Raw genomic sequence first — 18,639 nt, 5'->3', positions numbered from 1 at the left:
ATTTACCAGAAATGTCTTTACTCGTAAGACTTATGAGCTCATTTTGTGTAGCCTCTGTGTGTGTGTTTTTGTATTCCGAGGTGTATGTCTCCGGTGTTTGTGGCCTGTGCGTTGGGGAGATGCTAAGTTGTGAGAAGCTGCCAGCGGTAGGCAAGCGAGTGTTGTTTTAATTGTTGCCGGCGTGGCCACGGTGGAGTTAGACGTGGTAACGTGTTGGGAGTGGAGCAGAGCTCACTGTCTTTCAGCACTCCGTCTCACCTGAGCCCCAGCGGGCCTTGGGTGCATCACTGTTAGGAATGACAGGAAACCGCAGCTCTGTGTGTGTGTGTGTGTGTGTATGTGTGTGTGTGTGCGTTCCCTCGTATTGTGTCAAAGTAGAGCAGAGGTTGTGTGTGTATGTGTGAGAGTCTGTGTGAATTTGTGAGTGTATTATGTTTGAGTAGAGGGGAGGGGAGGGGAGGGGAGGGGAGGGGAGGGGAGGGGAGGGGAGGGGAGAGAGAGTGTGTAGTGAGAGTGAAGGTGGTGGTTGAGATTGTCTGGGGCTTGGTCCTAACTGGAGACCCAGTAACAGCTTGTGTTTCTCAGTCTCACTGTGTGTGTGTATGGGATGGCTCATTATGTTTAAGAGCAAAGGAAGGTGTGTGTGTGTGTGTGTGCGTGCATTAATGTGAACGTCTGTGTGTGCATGCGTGCTAGGGTGTCTGTGTTTGGCAGGGTTGTGTGGGGCCTCATCGTGACCCTGGCCCTGGATCCTGTACTCCTGCTAATGGACAGCCTTTGTGGGCCTCCCTTAGACGCTCACTGCTTTTGAGCCACACTGGGGCTGGGCATGGAAACAGACCATTCCCCCTCAATGGGCCAAAAACAAAACCGTGTCAGCCGAGCTAGCAGACCCAGAGTGTTGATGACCCAGATCAAACTAAGGCCTGACAGAGAGGTAGCCCTTATGTTTACAGTGATCAAGTCTACGTGGCGCTAGGGACAGGTTCTTTTTATGCACTTCTACTCTTGGTGCACACAGATATACTGTACTAGACTGACATCCATCAAATCTCTGTTCAGGTGGGAATTTCACTGCAGAATGAGTTATTGATAAATGATTCTATGATTAGATACGCACTGTATTCCATCGATACATGTTCTTGATTCAAGACATATGCCGTGGTTGATGCCACTTGTTTTTTAATGTGGAAATACAGTTCCTGTCCGGAATAAGTTCAACCTTGCTGCGGTAAAAACAAAACAATTGCCGCAATAACATGTCTCTGTCCTCCCGATCAAATATCAAAACCTTCTTGATATTCATTTCTATTAATCAATGGTATTAATTAATCTGCATACCATCAATTACCACCTTCTACATTAAAGTTGTTAATGTAAAAGCCTCACATCTTGCAACTGTAATATTAGACGTTAGAACGTATTTAACTTTGTTGTAATATTAGAAGACAAGAATCAAACTTGCAACTATGCTTGCTACAGCACATGTACCGCACTCCACGGTTCACCTTCACGATGAAACATTCAGGAAATGGAGCTCCTTATAGGCAGGGATTGTATTGTGTCCTTGGTAAGGTTTGAATGGTCTATATTGCACAGTTCCAACACGATACCATTTTGAACAAAAGATTGAGAGTGAAGATTGAGAGTGGCTCACTGAAGAAGAAAGTAAGAGAGATGTTTGTCATTTGCTGAAATTTTGCTTGAGCATGTATTATGATTTGTTTGATATTGTAATTTTTCATTGAAGCCTGATTGGTGGGTTCCCATTTAGAATGTCCTGTATTGAACATAGAGAAGTGTCATGGACAGATCTGCCTCAAGAAAGAGTTTTAAGCAGGACTTCATCCCTACTTACATCGTACCAACAATAGACCATAGAATATTGTTGTAAATGTATTAATTCATTCATGAAATCTAAAGCATATTACCTGTATCCCTACTCAGATTTTAATAAGGCTGTGAAATTGATTGATTTTTCTCAATAGCCTTCTTCAACTTGAACACAAAGAACAAAGTAAATCGAGTTCAAATAGACCCTTTAGCCTTTAGATGAGAACCAGAGAACGTCTGTTTCTATTGACTAATACAGATATTTATTAAAATAGTGCATTGTGTAGAGGAGAAGAGGACCATGTTTCTGAAGGCCTTCTAGAGTCTGAAGGCCCTTGTCTTTGATGCACATGGCGACCCTGGAGAGAGAAGCCGGTTGACATTGAGAGGTGTTGTCAGGGCAGGCACATGTTTGGGCTTCGATTTTACTGAAGGGGACACTGGAGAATCAGACACTCGTATCCAATAACGCGCTCTGCCCTTGGGCTCGGGTTATCTTGTAAATACTCTGCTCCAAGTCTATAAAAGCAGCGTCCTTTATAGCGGCCAAGGCCAGTCATTCACTTTAAAATAAAAAAGCACTCCGTCTCCAAGCAGGGTGGGGGGAGAGAGACTAGGAGTGTGTGCATTGTGCCATCCATTATTGGGTGGCTCTTGTCTCCCAGGTTCCACTGTGTGATGGTTTGAATAATATGAGCAGAAATGGAGAGACGATTTCAATTTCAGTTAATGTTGAGATATCTCACCATCTCTTTTTCTCTCTCTCCTTCTCACCCTATCTCTCTTTTATCAAGTCCCCTCTGCAGCCCCCGCGCTAGCCATTCTGGTTCCTCGTCTCCGGATGTGTAATGAGTTTTTCCTTGTTTTCTCCTAAAACAAAACACAATAATAATAATACAGAAAGTAATTAAAAGCAGTACGAGAGACAGGAAATGCAAACAGACCCTACTTACCGGCAACCATTCAAATTGAATTGCATTAAAATGGCAGTAATGCTGTTTTGATTAAATGCTGTGTTTCGGTAATTTGTGTCTGTGTGTGTGTTTATATTTTTGTTTGTGGGGATGTGAGTGGGATTAATCTATTGATTTGATTAAAATAAAACGAAATACAGTGGGGTCACAGGGAACCACTAATATGTCATCATGATTCAATCTGACTTCAGTGTATCGTTATGACTGGAAGGAGTTAATCCAATGGTGAAGGGAACAGGGAGAAGGCCTACATTTAGATTGAAATCAAACAGTTTGACCGTAACCTTGTTTCCGTGCTCTGTGAATGGGGACAAAGTTGTGCAGGCGAGCTGAGTGACCCTGGCGCCTGCTTTGACCTTGTTTGACCCCTTCTCCCAGCAATGACACATCCGGGCCATCTGACAGGCAGACAAAATGGCCGGGGTGCCCTCAGCGGCCCCACTCACCCGCACAGCCCCACACACCCTGCACGGCCCCACACACCCTGCACGGCCCCACACACCCTGCACAGCCCCACACACCCTGCACAGCCCCACACACCCTGCACAGCCCCACACACCCTGCACAGCCCCACACACCCTGCACAGCCCCACACACCCTGCACAGCCCCACACACCCTGCACGGCAGATAAACTAATAAGAACCCGCGTCAGGAGCGGACATCCGATCATCTAACAAGCAGGACACAGATAGCGATTCCCCACCTCTGATCTATGCAATGGATAGTTTCCACAAACACAGATAGTGTTACAGCACAGCCGCCCATCACTTCAACATCCAAACTGGATAGAAAGAACTTAGATTACCTTTGAAAATACAAGAAAAACAATGCATTGTATTTAATAGATTTGACAAGAAATAGTTTAACATGATACAACGGGTGGTTATAGTCTCTGTACTTTGACTTGCAGAATATTAAATAAGAGTTTGCTATTCTATTATCCTGATTTTCAGTTTGCATGTATATATCTTGTTTTGTAAAGTTCCTGTCGATTTAAATGTCAATGTCTAGGGACATTAAGCTTTTTAAATGTACGAAATGAAATCAATTTGTTCCAAAACTATCAAAAACATTAGATGTGCCGTGACTCACAGACTAGACTGAATATAATACACACTTGTACATGTGTGAAATAGGACAAATATAAGCACCCACAAAATTATTAGTACAGTGGGGAAAAAAAGAATTTAGTCAGCCACCAATTGTGCAAGTTCTCCCACTTAAAAAGATGAGAGAGGCCTGTAATTTTCATCATAGGTACACGTCAACTATGACAGACAAAATGAGAAAAAAAAATCCAGAAAATCACATTGTAGGATTTTTTATGAATTTATTTGCAAATTATGGTGGAAAATAAGTATTTGGTCAATAACAAAAGTTTCTCAATACTTTGTTATATACCCTTTGTTGGCAATGACACAGGTCAAACGTTTTCTGTAACTCTCCACAAGGTTTTCACACACTGTTGCTGGTATTTTGGCCCATTCTTTCATGCAGATCTCCTCTAGAGCAGTGATGTTTTGGGGCTGTCGCTGGGCAACACGGACTTTCAACTCCCTCCAAAGATTTTCTATGGGGTTGAGATCTGGAGACTGGCTAGGCCACTCCAGGACCTTGAAATGCTTCTTACGAAGCCACTCCTTCGTTGCCCAGGCGGTGTATTTGGGATCATTGTCATGCTGAAAGACCCAGCCACGTTTCATCTTCAATGCCCTTGCTGATGGAAGGAGGTTTTAATAATAATAATAATAATAATATGCCATTTAGCAGACGCTTTTATCCAAAGCGACTTACAGTCATGCGTGCATACATTTTTTTTCACTCAAAATCTCACAAAACATGGCCCCATTCATTCTTTCCTTTACACGGATCAGTCGTCCTGGTCCCTTTGCAGAAAAACAGCCCCAAAGCATGATGTTTCCACCCCCATGCTTCACAGTAGGTATGGTGTTCTTTGGATGGAACTCAGCATTCTTTGTCCTCCAAACACGACGAGTTGAGTTTTTTAAACCAAAAAGTTATATTTTGGTTTCATCTGACCATATGACATTCTCCCAATCCTCTTCTGGATCATCCAAATGCACTCTAGCAAACTTCAGACGGGCCTGGACATGTACTGGCTTAAGCAGGGGGACACGTCTGCCACTGCAGGATTTGAGTCCCTGGCGGCGTAGTGTGTTACTGATGGTAGGCTTTGTTACTTTGGTCCCAGCTCTCTGCCGGTCATTCACTAGGTCCCCCCGTGTGGTTCTGGGATTTTTGCTCACCGTTCTTGTGATCATTTTGACCCCACGGGGTGAGATCTTGCGTGGAGCCCCAGATCGAGGGAGATTATCAGTGGTCTTGTATGTCTTCCATTTCCTAATAATTGCTCCCACAGTTGATTTCTTCAAACCAAGCTGCTTACCTATTGCAGATTCAGTCTTCCCAGCCTGGTGCAGGTCTACAATTCTGTTTCTGGTGTCCTTTGACAGCTCTTTGGTCTTGGCCATAGTGGAGTTTGGAGTGTGACTGTTTGAGGTTGTGGACAGGTGTCTTTTATACTGATAACAAGTTCAAACAGGTGCCATTAATACAGGTAACGAGTGGAGGACAGAGGAGCCTCTTAAAGAAGAAGTTACAGGTCTGTGAGAGCCAGAAATCTTGCTTGTTTGTAGGTGACCAAATACTTATTTTCCACCATAATTTGCAAATAAATTCATTAAAAATCCTACAATGTGATTTTCTGGATTTTTTTTTCTCATTTTGTCTGTCATAGTTGACGTGTACCTATGATGAAAATTACAGGCCTCTCTCATCTTTTTAAGTGGGAGAACTTGCACAATTGGTGGCTGACTAAATACTTTTTTTCCCCACTGTATATGAATAGCTATGTATTTCTGTAATAAATGCAGCAAAGATACAGTGCATTCGGAAAGTATTCAGAACCCCTTCACTTTTTCCACATTTTGTTACATTACAGCCTTATTCTAAAATGGATTACATTGTATTATTTTCCTCATCAACTTACACACTACCCCATAATGACAAAGCAAAAACGGTTTTTAGTAATGTTTGCAAATTTAACTGAAATATTACATTTACATAAGTATTCAGACCCTTTACTCAGTACTTTGTTGAAGCACATTTGGCAGCAATTACAGCCTCGAGTCCTCTTGGGTATGACGCTACAGTTTATCCCATTCTCTGCAGATCCTCTCAAGCTCTGTCAGGTTGGAGGGGAAGCGTCGCTGCACAGCTATTTTCAGGTTTCTCGAGATGTTCGATCGGGTTCAAGTCCGGGCTCTGGCTGGGCCACTCAAGGACATTCAGAGACTTGTCCTGAAACCACTCCTGCGTTGTCTTGGCTGTGCGCTTAGGGTTGTTGTCCTGTTGAAAGGTGAAACTTCGCCCCAGTCTGAGGTCCTGAGTTCTCTGTAGTAGGTTTTCATCAAGGATCTCCCTGTACTTTGCTCTGTTAATCTTTTCCTCGATCCTGATTAGTCTCACAGTCCCTGCTGCTGAAAAACATCCCCACAGCATGATGCTGCCACCACCATGCTTCACCGTAGGGATGATATTGGCCAGGGGATGAGCAGTGCCTGGTTTCCTCCAGATGCGACGCTTGGCATTCAGGCCAAAGAGTTCAATCTTGGTTTCATCGGACCAGAGAATCTTGTTTCTCATGGTCTGAGAGTCCTTTAGGTGCCTTTTGCCAAACTCCAAGTGGGCTGTCATGTGTATTTTACTGAGGAGTGTCTTCCGTCTGGCCACTCTACCATAAAGGCCTGATTGGTGAAGTGCTGCAGAGATGGTTGTCCTTCTGGAAGGTTCTCCCATCTCCACAGAGGAACTCTAGAGCTCTGTCAGAGTGACCATCGGGTTCTTGGTCACCTCCTTGACCAAGGCCCTTCTCCCCCGATTGCTCAGTTTGGCTGGGCAGCCAGCTCTAGGAAGAGTCTTGGTGGTTCCAAACTTCTTCCATTTAAGAATGATGGAGGCCACTGTGTTCTTGGGAACCTTCAATGCTGCAGAAATGTTTTGGTACCCTTCCCCAGATCTGTGCCTCGACACAATCTTGTCTCGGCGCTCTATGGACAATTCCTTCGACCTCATGGCTTGGTTTTTCTCTGACATGTACTGTTAACCGTGGGACCTTATATAGACAGGTGTGTGCCTTTTCCAAATCATGTCCAATCAATTGAATTTACCACAGGTGGACTCCAATCAAGTTGTAGAAACATCTCAAGGATGTTCAATGGAAACAGGATGCACCTGAGCTCAATTTCGAGTCTCATAGCAAAGGGTCTGAATACTTATGAAAATAAGGTGTTTCTGTTTTTTAGTTTTTAAATTTTTTAAAACCTGTTTTCGCCATTATGGGGTATTGTGTGTATATTAATGAGGAACTTGTTTTTTTAATCCATTTTAGAATAAGGCTGTAACGTAACAAAATGTAGAAAAAGTGAAGGGGTCTGAATACTTCCCGAATGCACTGTATATGGCCCTTCATGCTCACATCAATGTAATTATGAATTATGTAAAGAAAGTTTGATTCAAATAAAATAGGCCATTAGTACACAAGCAATTAAGTGGTGTGGCTTTAAATAATGTACCACAGGTGAAAACGAATTATAGCCAGCTTGATTCTTTGATTCAGTCTTTCTCTCTGACTATCACTGTAACCTATAACCTATCACTCTGACCGTTACTTTGGCTTTTCAGTCACCTACCGCTTGTTTTGAAATAATCAACAATCACAGGAGATTACCACTTGTGACAGCATAGAGCGTTCAGCGACTGGTGAAGGGAAGAAAGCATGGCCCACAGCTACAGAGCAGTTCCTTTTCCCCTCAAACACCTTATGTTCCCTTACCTTATCCCACACCACTGATAACAATAGTGTGCGTGTGTGTGTGTGTGTGTGTGTGTGTGTGTGTGTGTGTGTGTGTGTGTGTGTGTGTGCGTGTGCGTGTGCGTGCGTGCGTGTGTGTGACTTGAGACAGTGTAAGTCACAGAGAGATCAAACAGCCAGTCAATTACCCTGAGAGGAATCCAGTGGCTGTGACAGGGGAGGCTAAGCATCTAGGATCCAATAGACTGGATTTGTTGGCACTGTCACAGGTCATCATGAGAGAGGAGAACATAGAACAGAAAATATAGAGGTTTGGCGTGGTGAGAGAACACAGGTTAACCAATATAGAGGCTTGGCGGGGTGAGAGAACACAGGTTAACCAATATAGAGGCTTGGAGTGGTGAGAGAACACAGGTTAACCAATAAAGAGGCTTGGAGGGGTGAGAGAACACAGGTTAACCAATATAGAGGCTTGTAGAGGTGAGAGAACACAGGTTAACCAATATAGAGGCTTGGAGTGGTGAGAGAACACAGGTTAACCAATATAGAGGCTTGTAGGGGTGGGAGAACACAGGTTAACCAATATAGAGGCTTGGAGGGGTGAGAGAACACAGGTTAACCAATATAGAGGCTTGTAGAGGTGAGAGAACACAGGTTAACCAATATAGAGGCTTGGAGTGGTGAGAGAACACAGGTTAACCAATATAGAGGCTTGGAGTGGTGAGAGAACACAGGTTAACCAATATAGAGGCTTGTAGAGGTGAGAGAACACAGGTTAACCAATATAGAGGCTTGTAGGGGTGAGAGAACACAGGTTAACCAATATAGAGGCTTTTCAGGGGTGAGAGAACACAGGTTAACCAATATAGAGGCTTGTAGAGGTGAGAGAACACAGGTTAACCAATATAGAGGCTTGGAGTGGTGAGAGAACACATGTTAACCAATATAGAGGCTTGTAGGGGTGGGAGAACAGAACAACCAATGTAGAGGCTTGGAGTGGTGCGGGAACACAGGTTAACCAATAGAGAGGTCTAACATAGGGGTTAGGGGGGCCATTCCCTGATTTGGGGAAATGAGAGAGGGTGACCCCTGAATCTTACAAAACGTTTTATTTGAAAAATATGTGGTGTACACAGGTGTTTGATTCATGTACATATTATAATCATCTGCTCTTGCTTTATTGGCAGGAAACAGATAACATTGAAGTTATATCTCTAATTTGATGTAATTAATTCCTACCTGAGATAATGATTAATAAAATAAGCATACACATTATGCGTTATAACAATAGTTCAGAAATATACATTTTATCTCATTATGTGTTTACTGTATTCAGGTGAAGAGAATATATAATATATTAAGGTATCATATTCAAGCGTTATAAAAACAGCACATCTCAAGAAGTATACAAAAGTGAGCCTTTGAGACACATTTTAATTTGCATACTTTTTGCACTTTGATCACTGAAATCATTGGCTCATGAAAAAGCTTTCTATTAATTCCCCAGCTTTTACATAAGAGATTGGGGGAGGAAGGGTAAAGCCGAATCCACTCAGACTGTTTGTAGGACAGAATTCACTTTCCACACAGCCACACAGCACCGTGGCATTTAATCCATCCCTACGTCTTTAAAGGATATTACTTTGATTTGTAGCATGAGTGAGCTAACTGTCTTCCTCTCTCCCTCTGCTCACCCTGGGAGTCCAGCGGTCAGGTTATCTCTGAGAGAAGCCAGCAGGCTGGTGAGGCTCCTTCTCTAAATCAGCTTTCAGAACACACCACTGACAACATCCATTAGCGTCCACACACGCTGCCTATTAAAGGAGGAGTGGGCGAGGGCAGTAAAAGGCTGTTAGCTAGTGAGGCCCGGACGCCGGGAGACATTGGAGGCCTGCGCATGCCACAGAAAGGGCGGAGCTCATACAGGGGGTCACCGGAGGGGCCTGGCTCATCAGCATATCGGCACGGAGACGCATTCCCACTGACCCCGGCGCTGGGATCGGGCGTAGCAGCTCGCGGCACTGGTTCGAGGTGAAAAAAGTAGAGCCTTGGCATCGATCGCTCCTGCAGAAAGAAGAAAAAGAAAGAGAAAGGAAACAACTTGTTAAGGAGGGATGAGACAGAAAAAAGAGGAGAGATTCCTGTCTTCAAACTGGATATAAATGATAGATGTGAGGTGCGAGCAGGGCTGACTCTTTGTTTTCCTATGGAGTGTGTTGTTGTGTTGAGCCCTACACAGGTAACACACTGTTAGTCTGGGGGTGATTGCCAGGCTAGTCAATCTGACCTGAGGCAGTTATCATAGACTAGTCTGGCAAACCATTCACAGTGACCGCCCAGCCCAGAATAAACCAGCCCAGACCAAACCAGATGAGACCAGCCTGGGCCCTCACCCCTCCATCTCCATTATCACAGCCAGCCAGGTGGTCAATCTAATAAACATGGGGTCAATAGAGCGGCCATCAGGTTAAAGGTTATTTTGTATCCCTCCGGCCTGGTGCATGTACGAGGGATGAGAGGAGAGAACAGGACGAGAAGAGGAGAGGAGGAGAGGGCTCTCACTGAACTGGTACCCTGAACCATCAACAAAGCAGCAAGGGCCCCATTAACTGATCGTATGAAGCTGTATTGGAAACAGGTACATAAGCCTGCTGATCTGGGAGTCTAAAATGTAAATGTAAATATTAGATAGCTAATACAGAGGAATAACTAGGATTATACACTGCTATGATGTCTGGATATACACTGACTGTACCAAATATTAAGAACACCTTCCTAATATTGAGTGTCAAGTTGGCTGGATGTCCTTTGGGTGGTGGACCATTATTGATACACACAGGAAACTGTTGAGCGTTTTAAATAACAGCAGTGTTGTAGTTCTTGACGCAAACTACCATACCCCGTTCAAAGGCACTTACATTTTTGGTCAAGCCCATTCGCCCTCTGAATGGCACACATACACAATCCATGTCTCAATTGTCTCAAAGCAAAATCCTTCTTTAACATGTCTCCTCCCCTTCATCTACACTGATTGAAGTGGATTTAACAAGTGACAATAAGGGATCATAGCTTTCACCTGGATTCACCTGGTCCGTCTATGTCATGGAAAGAGCAGGTGTTCCTAATGTTTTGTCCACTCAGTGTATACCCCAAATGCATAAACCAACAAGCAGTCTGTAAGCATCAACCTGTCTCTCCCTACTATGTGTACACTACCTCAAACTGTGTATCTATGATATAATGGAGTATAACACCATTGTATCACACTGTATACCGATTTCCCTGGGATGGCATCTGGGTACTGCTTCACAACACAGTACAGTATAGTATGTTGCTAAGCAGCCTAGCCACCTGCTAGTAGGGAAATAAGTAGTGGTAGGGAGAAAACTCCATAGTTACATATTGGGATATTGTTTTTGACAATATATCGCAATATTGTTTTTGCACTAGTCAGCTGTGCCTGCACGAAAACTCTACTATTTTTCCTTCATATCTTGTTGTCCATCTTCTTTTTAAATAGTGACCCAATTTTTTTTCAGCATTGAACAAAACTCGTTTTCTCATGCTTTTTCTTGTCCGTCTGCAGCAGACATGTGGTGAGCAACATGTTTGGAACATCGAACCGCAAATAAATCGCAGTATCGAATCGAAATACATATAGAATCGTGAGAATCACAATACATATCGTATCAGGACCTAAGTATTGAGATATCGTATCGTGAGGTCCCTGACAATTCCCAGTCCTAGAAATAAGCCATTAGCCATTGGTTGTGATTGGTTGGTGAGGAGCTGGCGGTGGAGCAGCTGCAGTGACGGAGGAGTTGTGTAGCAGCTTTCGGAGCGACGCAGCGAACCCCTGACCTCAGAGAGCTGAGAGGAACCCGAGGCGTGTGTACCAGATTTCAGGCTCCCCTTGACCCTAACATGGGAACCGGCTCACCTGGAGAGGGGAGGGGAAACCGAGCCCCCCCCCCCTTCCCCCCAGATCACCTGATACGCTGGCTGCCTTAGTGCCTTTTCACCACTGCATCTTTCAAGCAGCCCAGAGAATGAATGAATAACGGTCCACTGGTTTCGCTTAGTGCATCCATTGTGCATAACTCGCATTCAATTAAGAGACAGACACGGGAGAGTATGGGGTGTACACTATCATGAATCAAGTTGGATCAAATATTAAGACTATCCCGTTGGACTGCTGGGTCAGAAGTTAAAATGGATGTAATGTCCAATCAGCTTGTTGCTTGCAGTGGGATACACACTTCGCTACAGTATCCATGTTTAGAGGGGAATTACGTTCTCTGTTTACAAAATGATTTCTCTCTAACCTGTTAGGTGTGTGTGGTGTAACAGTGGTCTATATGATGCTTTATGTGACTATCCTCCCTCTGTGGTCACACAGTGGACTGCCTGAGTGTTTCACCTGTCTCTTTGTGCTATGTATTGTGCAGGTACAGAGCGACACGAGCTGACATCGTGGAGGAGTTTCAACTCCATTTTCCAGTTCTTCGGCGAGGCTCTACCGACTGGGGATGAGTACGAGGGGTCCTCCAACACGGTCACCACACGCAGCTCCCACAGGACCAAACATGACCACAACCACGACCACCACGACTAGAACTACACCAACAGGAGGGAAATACAAGGGGGTGGAGGTGCCAAATCCTCTCTATTTACCCTCCCTCCCTCCTTCTTTCCTCCCTCATCTTTGTGTGATCTCTCCCTTCCAGCTGAGCCCATCTCCCGGTTCACACATGCATTGTTTAACTGGCAGAGTGTAGGTGGGTGGTGGTGTACACATCACAATAGCGTTTTGCATTATTTCTAGATGAGTGCAACTGTCAAAGCAATATGGGCAGAGTGTTTGCGCTTACCGTGGGCTGTGGCTTTGCTGTGGTCTGGGCCACGGAGCAGCGGCGGCAGCGGCTGAGATTACGGCTGACAGGCGCTGTGCACAGTATGTCGTGGTGCACCTCTAATTGTCCTGACATCGCCCTGAATGAGATAATGCCCCAGCAGCCCTCCCCACCACTCCCCTAGGTCCTAAAACCTGCTGGACCCACGGGCCTCTCAGTCCTCTACAACCCACACCACTCATACACTTGGTATCTCTCCCTCCCTCCCTCAACCCAACCCCCCTCCCTCACCTCAACCCAACCCCCAACCCCCCACCCTCACCTCAACCTAACTCCCCTCACCTCAACCTAACCCCCCCCCCCTCAACCCAACCCCCCTCCCTCCCTCACCTCAACCCAACCCCACACCCTCAACCCAATCCCCCACCCTCACCTCACCTCAACCTAACCCCCACCCTCAACCCAACCCCCCTCCCTCACCTCAACCCAAACCCTGTCTCACTTCAACCCAACCCCCCACCGTCACCTCAACCAAACCCCACCCTCAACCCAACCCCCCACCCTCAACCCAACCCCCCTTTCTCCCTCACCTCAACCCAACCCCCCACCCTCAACCCAACCCACCTTTCTCCCTCACCTCAACCCAACCCCCCACCCTCCCTCCCTCACCTCAACCCAACCCCCTCCCTCACCTCAACACAACCCCCTACCCTCACCACAAACAATGGTTTTAACAATAGTAAACATGCCTCATTAACATAATACTTTTAATGTAAAGCAAGTGTGTTGTTTTTATGGCTCCTTCTCTTTCTCTTACTGTCCCCAAACACACACTTTTTATAACGATACATATTCTGTCAACTGTGGTCCTGTTTCTGCCTTACTTTGGAGGGTTGCACTGCACTGTTTATGACAGCTGATATACTGTTGGTGTTTGGTTTTCTTTAGCTTGGTTTTTTATCTTACTTTGCTGGGTTTTTCTGCGCCCTAATAACTTTTTGTATCAGACCAAATGAGGTCCCAGACTGATACATGTTGACTTGATGTAGGTTGTCTATCATTTTTTTATTTGTAAAAATGAATTTTTTTACTGTACCTTTTTTTCCTGTTTGATATCCATGAAATCGATGTCCCTGGATGATTGCATTTGATTAAACAAATAAAACAACCATAACCTGTGCTAGATATGAAGAATTCGAGACACTGAGCAGATTTAAAATCATTTAAAGCCCAGCATCAAAATGAGTTTTAGGGATATCTCATTTTAATAGAAACAAGAAGTCAACTTCAATATATCCCCTTGCACGTGTCAGGAAATCCAAGATTTCAATATTCTCCTACACCTAGATGATATATGTGTTTAGATGTTGGGAGAAATGTAACACATTTATTTTCCAAAACACTTTCCTCAAGTGCAAACGGAAAAGTGACAAAGAAATCAGCCCTGGCTCAGCCTTGCATAATCTCAGTCTGCTGGTACATAAACAAGATCAAAAATACAGTATATTTCCACTAGGTTCTGGTGAGTTATAAATCACTCAAAGCTTAATAGAATAGCCTTCTAATATGCCCAGATATTAGTCTAAACGAGACAGAAATCCTGTGATCACCTATACACCTCCCGACACATCCACTGTCTATCCAGACATGCTTTACCTTTTCACGGCTTCATGTGTTGAGGTATTTATAAGGGGAGATAAGAAATGTATTGGTATACATTTTACTTTTCTATTTCAGTGTGAATAACAGCCACCGGTGATATTTTGAGGCTTTTGTGGGTTATTAAACATTTCATTGCTTTTGTTAGTAATGAGAGCCCAGTCTGGGCTGTTGTAATTTTCATATAATTTTAATTAATGTCTCTTTGGATGTCACTCATGAAGTTAACTTGTTTGATTTGGGGAATATGCATATAAACGGAGGAGTTTAATTTCAGGATACTGTTGGCATGTGTGTTCCCTTCACGGGAAGAAAAAAACTGTTGCTATTTTACTTCATTATGCGTATATTGTTGCCTTAGGAAGAAAGAAGACACTATGTTCACTGGTATTTTTAATAAAGACCAACAAGCCATATGTGAATGGATCAACAATAATGGGAGCAGCTTTAAACCAAATCTAAAGCACAGTTGATATGTAAATTGTGAATAATTCTAACAATTGCTCTTGAATATATGATTGTTTCAGATTGTATACGTTTTATTGATCCAATAAGTCATGCTCACTATCAAAAGACATCCATGCTTTGTGATTCGATTAAATATAGCGTTTGAAAAACGTTTTGTAGCTTTTGTTTTTCCAGTTGGATACATTATGGCTTTGGTGTAACTTAGTTTCAACTGTTGCCTATTCAAATGTAATTATTTGTATGTAAAGTCAACTTTAATCATCCACCAATCATGTGTTTCCCATGCACCATTCCCATCGATTACAACTTTTTTGTAAATATGTCAGTTGCTAAAATTGAATAAAAAAAGTTGTAGTGTTGATGGAGTTTCCAACTACCACGTGGCCGATGGGGATTTTTTTCAAATACCCTAATTCATATTTATAATTTCACTCATTTAGCAGACGCTCTTATCCAGAGCTACTTACTGGATAAATGAGGGTTACGTGCCTTGCTCAAGGGCACATAGACTGATTTTTCACCTAGTCGGCTCGGGGATTCGAACCAGCGATTGTTTGGTTACTGGCCCAACGCTCTTAACCGCTAAGCTACCTGCCCCTGCTTTTTCTGATACCATGGTCAATCAATTAGCCTAACAGTTCTATTTGTTCTTCATTGAGGCTATGTTATATATCTATTTGGAAACAAACAAAAGGCATCGGCCAGGTAACCCATAGATTAGATTACATAATTCGGTAATAGAATAGTTATTTTTACTTTACCACACATACCATGATCATATAGGTTACGCTACCCAGGTCATAGGGGCAGGTTTACTCAAGAGGGAAGGAAAAGAAAGTGTAACGTTGAGAGAAGGTCTACCTTGGGACCTCTCTGTACCCTGTTGGGCTGCCACATCCGCTCACGAGCCTTCACTGCAAAGTGCGCGGGGAAGTTGAGCCTAGAGGAAAAGTGATCCGAGTCATCGTCTCACATAACAACAGCTATGAAACCTGACCGAGGAAGACGATCCATCACTCAAGACGGAGGAGCCCAGTCCTCAACAATTGGACTAGTATTAGCCAAAGTAAATGCCTTCTTAAATAGTTTAATGAAGTGTTTTAGTATTAACAGTGTCGCTTCAAAAAGCGCCGATAGAACTGCAAAAAAACATTCCTTACCCCTATAGCTATATTAAGTTAAGCTTTTTGGTTTCAAGTTTTTGACTGCATAAGGTTTATTAGCCTGCACATCCAGCGGAGAAGATGCTTTTAAACTACAGTCTCCAATTACAACAGGTTAAACGTGTTTAAAACATGAAGACGGTTAAACATCAATTGGGCTAATACTCCTCAAAATGGCGATTCATCTTTGCAAAGAGAGCTGTATGCAAGCGCGGTCTACAGGATAATTTGTTTTCACATGGTGAAAACCGATAAGGTCATTAAACGCCCCCTCAATAAATCTTTAGAAATCTTTCCATTAACCTTCGAACAACAAGTGCCAGCGAGTGGAACCAGCCAAGATCTCTCACACCATGTCAGGTTCCTCGTAAAAAAAAAAAAAAACCTTCAATCACCTACACTATTGAGAGTTGGTCTCACTTTTCTGACACGTAAAATGTCTTAACACACTTAAATTCAATAGGCAAGTATAGGCGAGGGTTGGCACATAATAACATGATAGCCTTGAAACTTCAACAACAAAATAATCTATTGTCAGACACTAGTTTCCCAGCAATGCTCAGACAGTTACAGTATATCGATATAGCCCCATGTTACATTATTCACCATAATGAAGATATATTTTTAACATAGGGGATAAGTTTAACATAACTTTGATTAGCAAGCGTCAGAAATATCTGCCTAGACTAATTGCATATTTTTTTTATCAGTCATGTCACACTTAACAACATTAAATTGAATTCCAGTACCCACTCCTGTTTAATTATTTTAAGTATACACGCATACATATTAATGAGTACATTATCACTCCCTCACATAGGCTACTAGAGTATCTTGGCTCTTGGTCTCTCATGTCAATAGCAATGGGATCCCAAAATGATATTTCAATTTTCCAGGAGACTCGTATTGTCACGCCTACTCTCATCATCCCCTCCCATGCTCGCCAGCACTGCTAAATATTAACTATTTCCAAAGGATAGGCCTTAAGCAAAGTTGGAATGTCACCCCCACCAGCCCCTTGTCTTCTTGAGCACTCCACCAGATCACTGTCAGATCTCTATTTGCATAATTATATGCTCCGCTCTGAAGAGAAAACTAACCCCCACATTTTACGGGTCAACAAACTGCAACAATCAATGTTTTATCGTGTAGGTCTATACTAAAAAACGGTCTTAACAGCTATTCAAGTCTCTATATTTCTCTCTCTCTCTCGCTCTCTCCCTCTAAGTAGGAGAGCAAATAGTTTTTCATCTATTGACGGAAGAGGAATGTGTTGCCTAAGCTTGTTTGTTCCCCCTCCTTTCCTCGTGTTTTTTTCCAGAGTATACTGTGTATTTTCTATGCAAAATAAGTATCCTACCCAAAGAAAGCACTACCCAGTATTGGGTTCGAATGTAACGTCGTCATTACATATTCATTGACTGACCAAACCATGATCCAGTGGAAGCCACATCACTTCAATCACCAACCCTCTCCATCCAGCGAAGCCCTTCATACACTGAACAAAAAAAAAAAAACTAGCTCGTCAGATGGTAATTCAGAGACCAAAGAAATAAGACTCTGGGGAATCATTCAGAAGCATCCCTTACATGCATCTTACTGCACAACCAGTGAATGGGCCTAAACCCAACGAGGTTATAGTTTTACATGCCGCTGGAAGTTGCACGTTGCCTATCCAAGAGGATATCTCTTAATTATAGATACACTGTAGACCATTTTCCAAACAGGCTGTTCAAAATATCGATAAGTGTTTGCCATATCCAGCTGAGAGAAAGCCTGGCAGGCGGTATAGTCTGGGCTATATGTAGGAGAAGTAGGCTACACTCTTAAGAAAAAAAAAAGTGATGGATTGAACTAAAAAGGGTTATATGCTTGCTTCATAAATGGCACCCCTTAAGGTTCGAAATTGGTTCCATATAGAACCCAATATGGAACCCAAGACTTCTATATGGAACCCCTGGGGTTCTGATCAAATAACCCAACAAAATGGTTCTATATAGAATATTTAGGGGTGCCATATATGAAGCAAGCAATAGAACCCTTTTTGGTTATATCCAGAACCTTTTTATCTAAAAGTGTAGAACTCCCAAAATTCACGAGGCCGGTTCTCAAGAATGTTTGGTCAAACATAGACATACTCACATCACGGTGACAAACAGATAAACTATGTTACCAGTACAGGTCCCATGTTGATAATAGGTTTAGGCATCACACGCATGCGCGCGCGCGCACACACACACACACACACACACACTGGCCTCTCGTTGCGATTAATTGGGCCTCACCTGTCTGATAATCTGACAATGTGACATAACCATGGTTACCATAGCCTATGTGTGCGTTGTGTTTGTATGAGCCTGGCATATAATACACCGATCGTGCCCAGCTGTTGGCAGGCAGAGACGTTTTATGGTTTGCAGTCCATTTGGCTTTAATAGTATAGCTTTCAGGCGGACGCTACTCTATACCCTTACCGCCCCCTCAATTACAACCCTTCGGGTCGCAAAGACTCCACTAGTAAAAGCCCGCCTCTGAAATGCAATACATTTGAAGAATGGGATCCGACTTTTAAGATTATACTTTCTACCAATTTAGGTGGTGGCGCTGTATATTATTCGAGTAGAGATCAAGTGAAGAAAGAAATAATAAATTAACGTAGTGCTTAAGAGCCCACCGACTGCCTGTTGAAGGAAACTGGCCATTTCGATATGATAAATGAATGACAATGTGAAGGTTTGAAGTGGGCCTGTAATTTGGGCTATTCTTAGGTTATGAGTTGTGATTTAACGTTCTGTTAAATCATGTGGAAATTCAGTATTATAGTTGTTTTTTCACAACCCATTTCAACACGACG

At 43.3% G+C, this 18,639-nt stretch overlaps 1 protein-coding gene across 1 annotated transcript in view; it reads left to right on the top strand.

Moving 5' to 3' along the window:
* LOC311124516 (cotranscriptional regulator ARB2A homolog) overlaps window positions 1-14,975 on the top strand; it is a 30,651-nt gene extending 15,676 nt beyond the window's left edge. Inside the window, exons 5-6 of the mRNA XM_084198648.1 lie at window positions 11,229-11,238; window positions 12,091-14,975. Of these exons, the coding sequence (XP_084054774.1) occupies window positions 11,229-11,238; window positions 12,091-12,257 (177 nt within the window). The 3' untranslated portion in view covers window positions 12,258-14,975. The remainder of the gene's footprint in view (window positions 1-11,228; window positions 11,239-12,090) is intronic.
* Window positions 14,976-18,639: the final 3,664 nt, after the last annotated feature.

This window comes from Coregonus lavaretus, assembly GCF_964263955.1.
Source record: "Coregonus lavaretus genome assembly, contig: HAP1_SCAFFOLD_722, whole genome shotgun sequence".
NCBI lineage: Eukaryota > Metazoa > Chordata > Actinopteri > Salmoniformes > Salmonidae > Coregonus > Coregonus lavaretus.
This window is presented reverse-complemented; position numbering and strand designations above follow the sequence as displayed.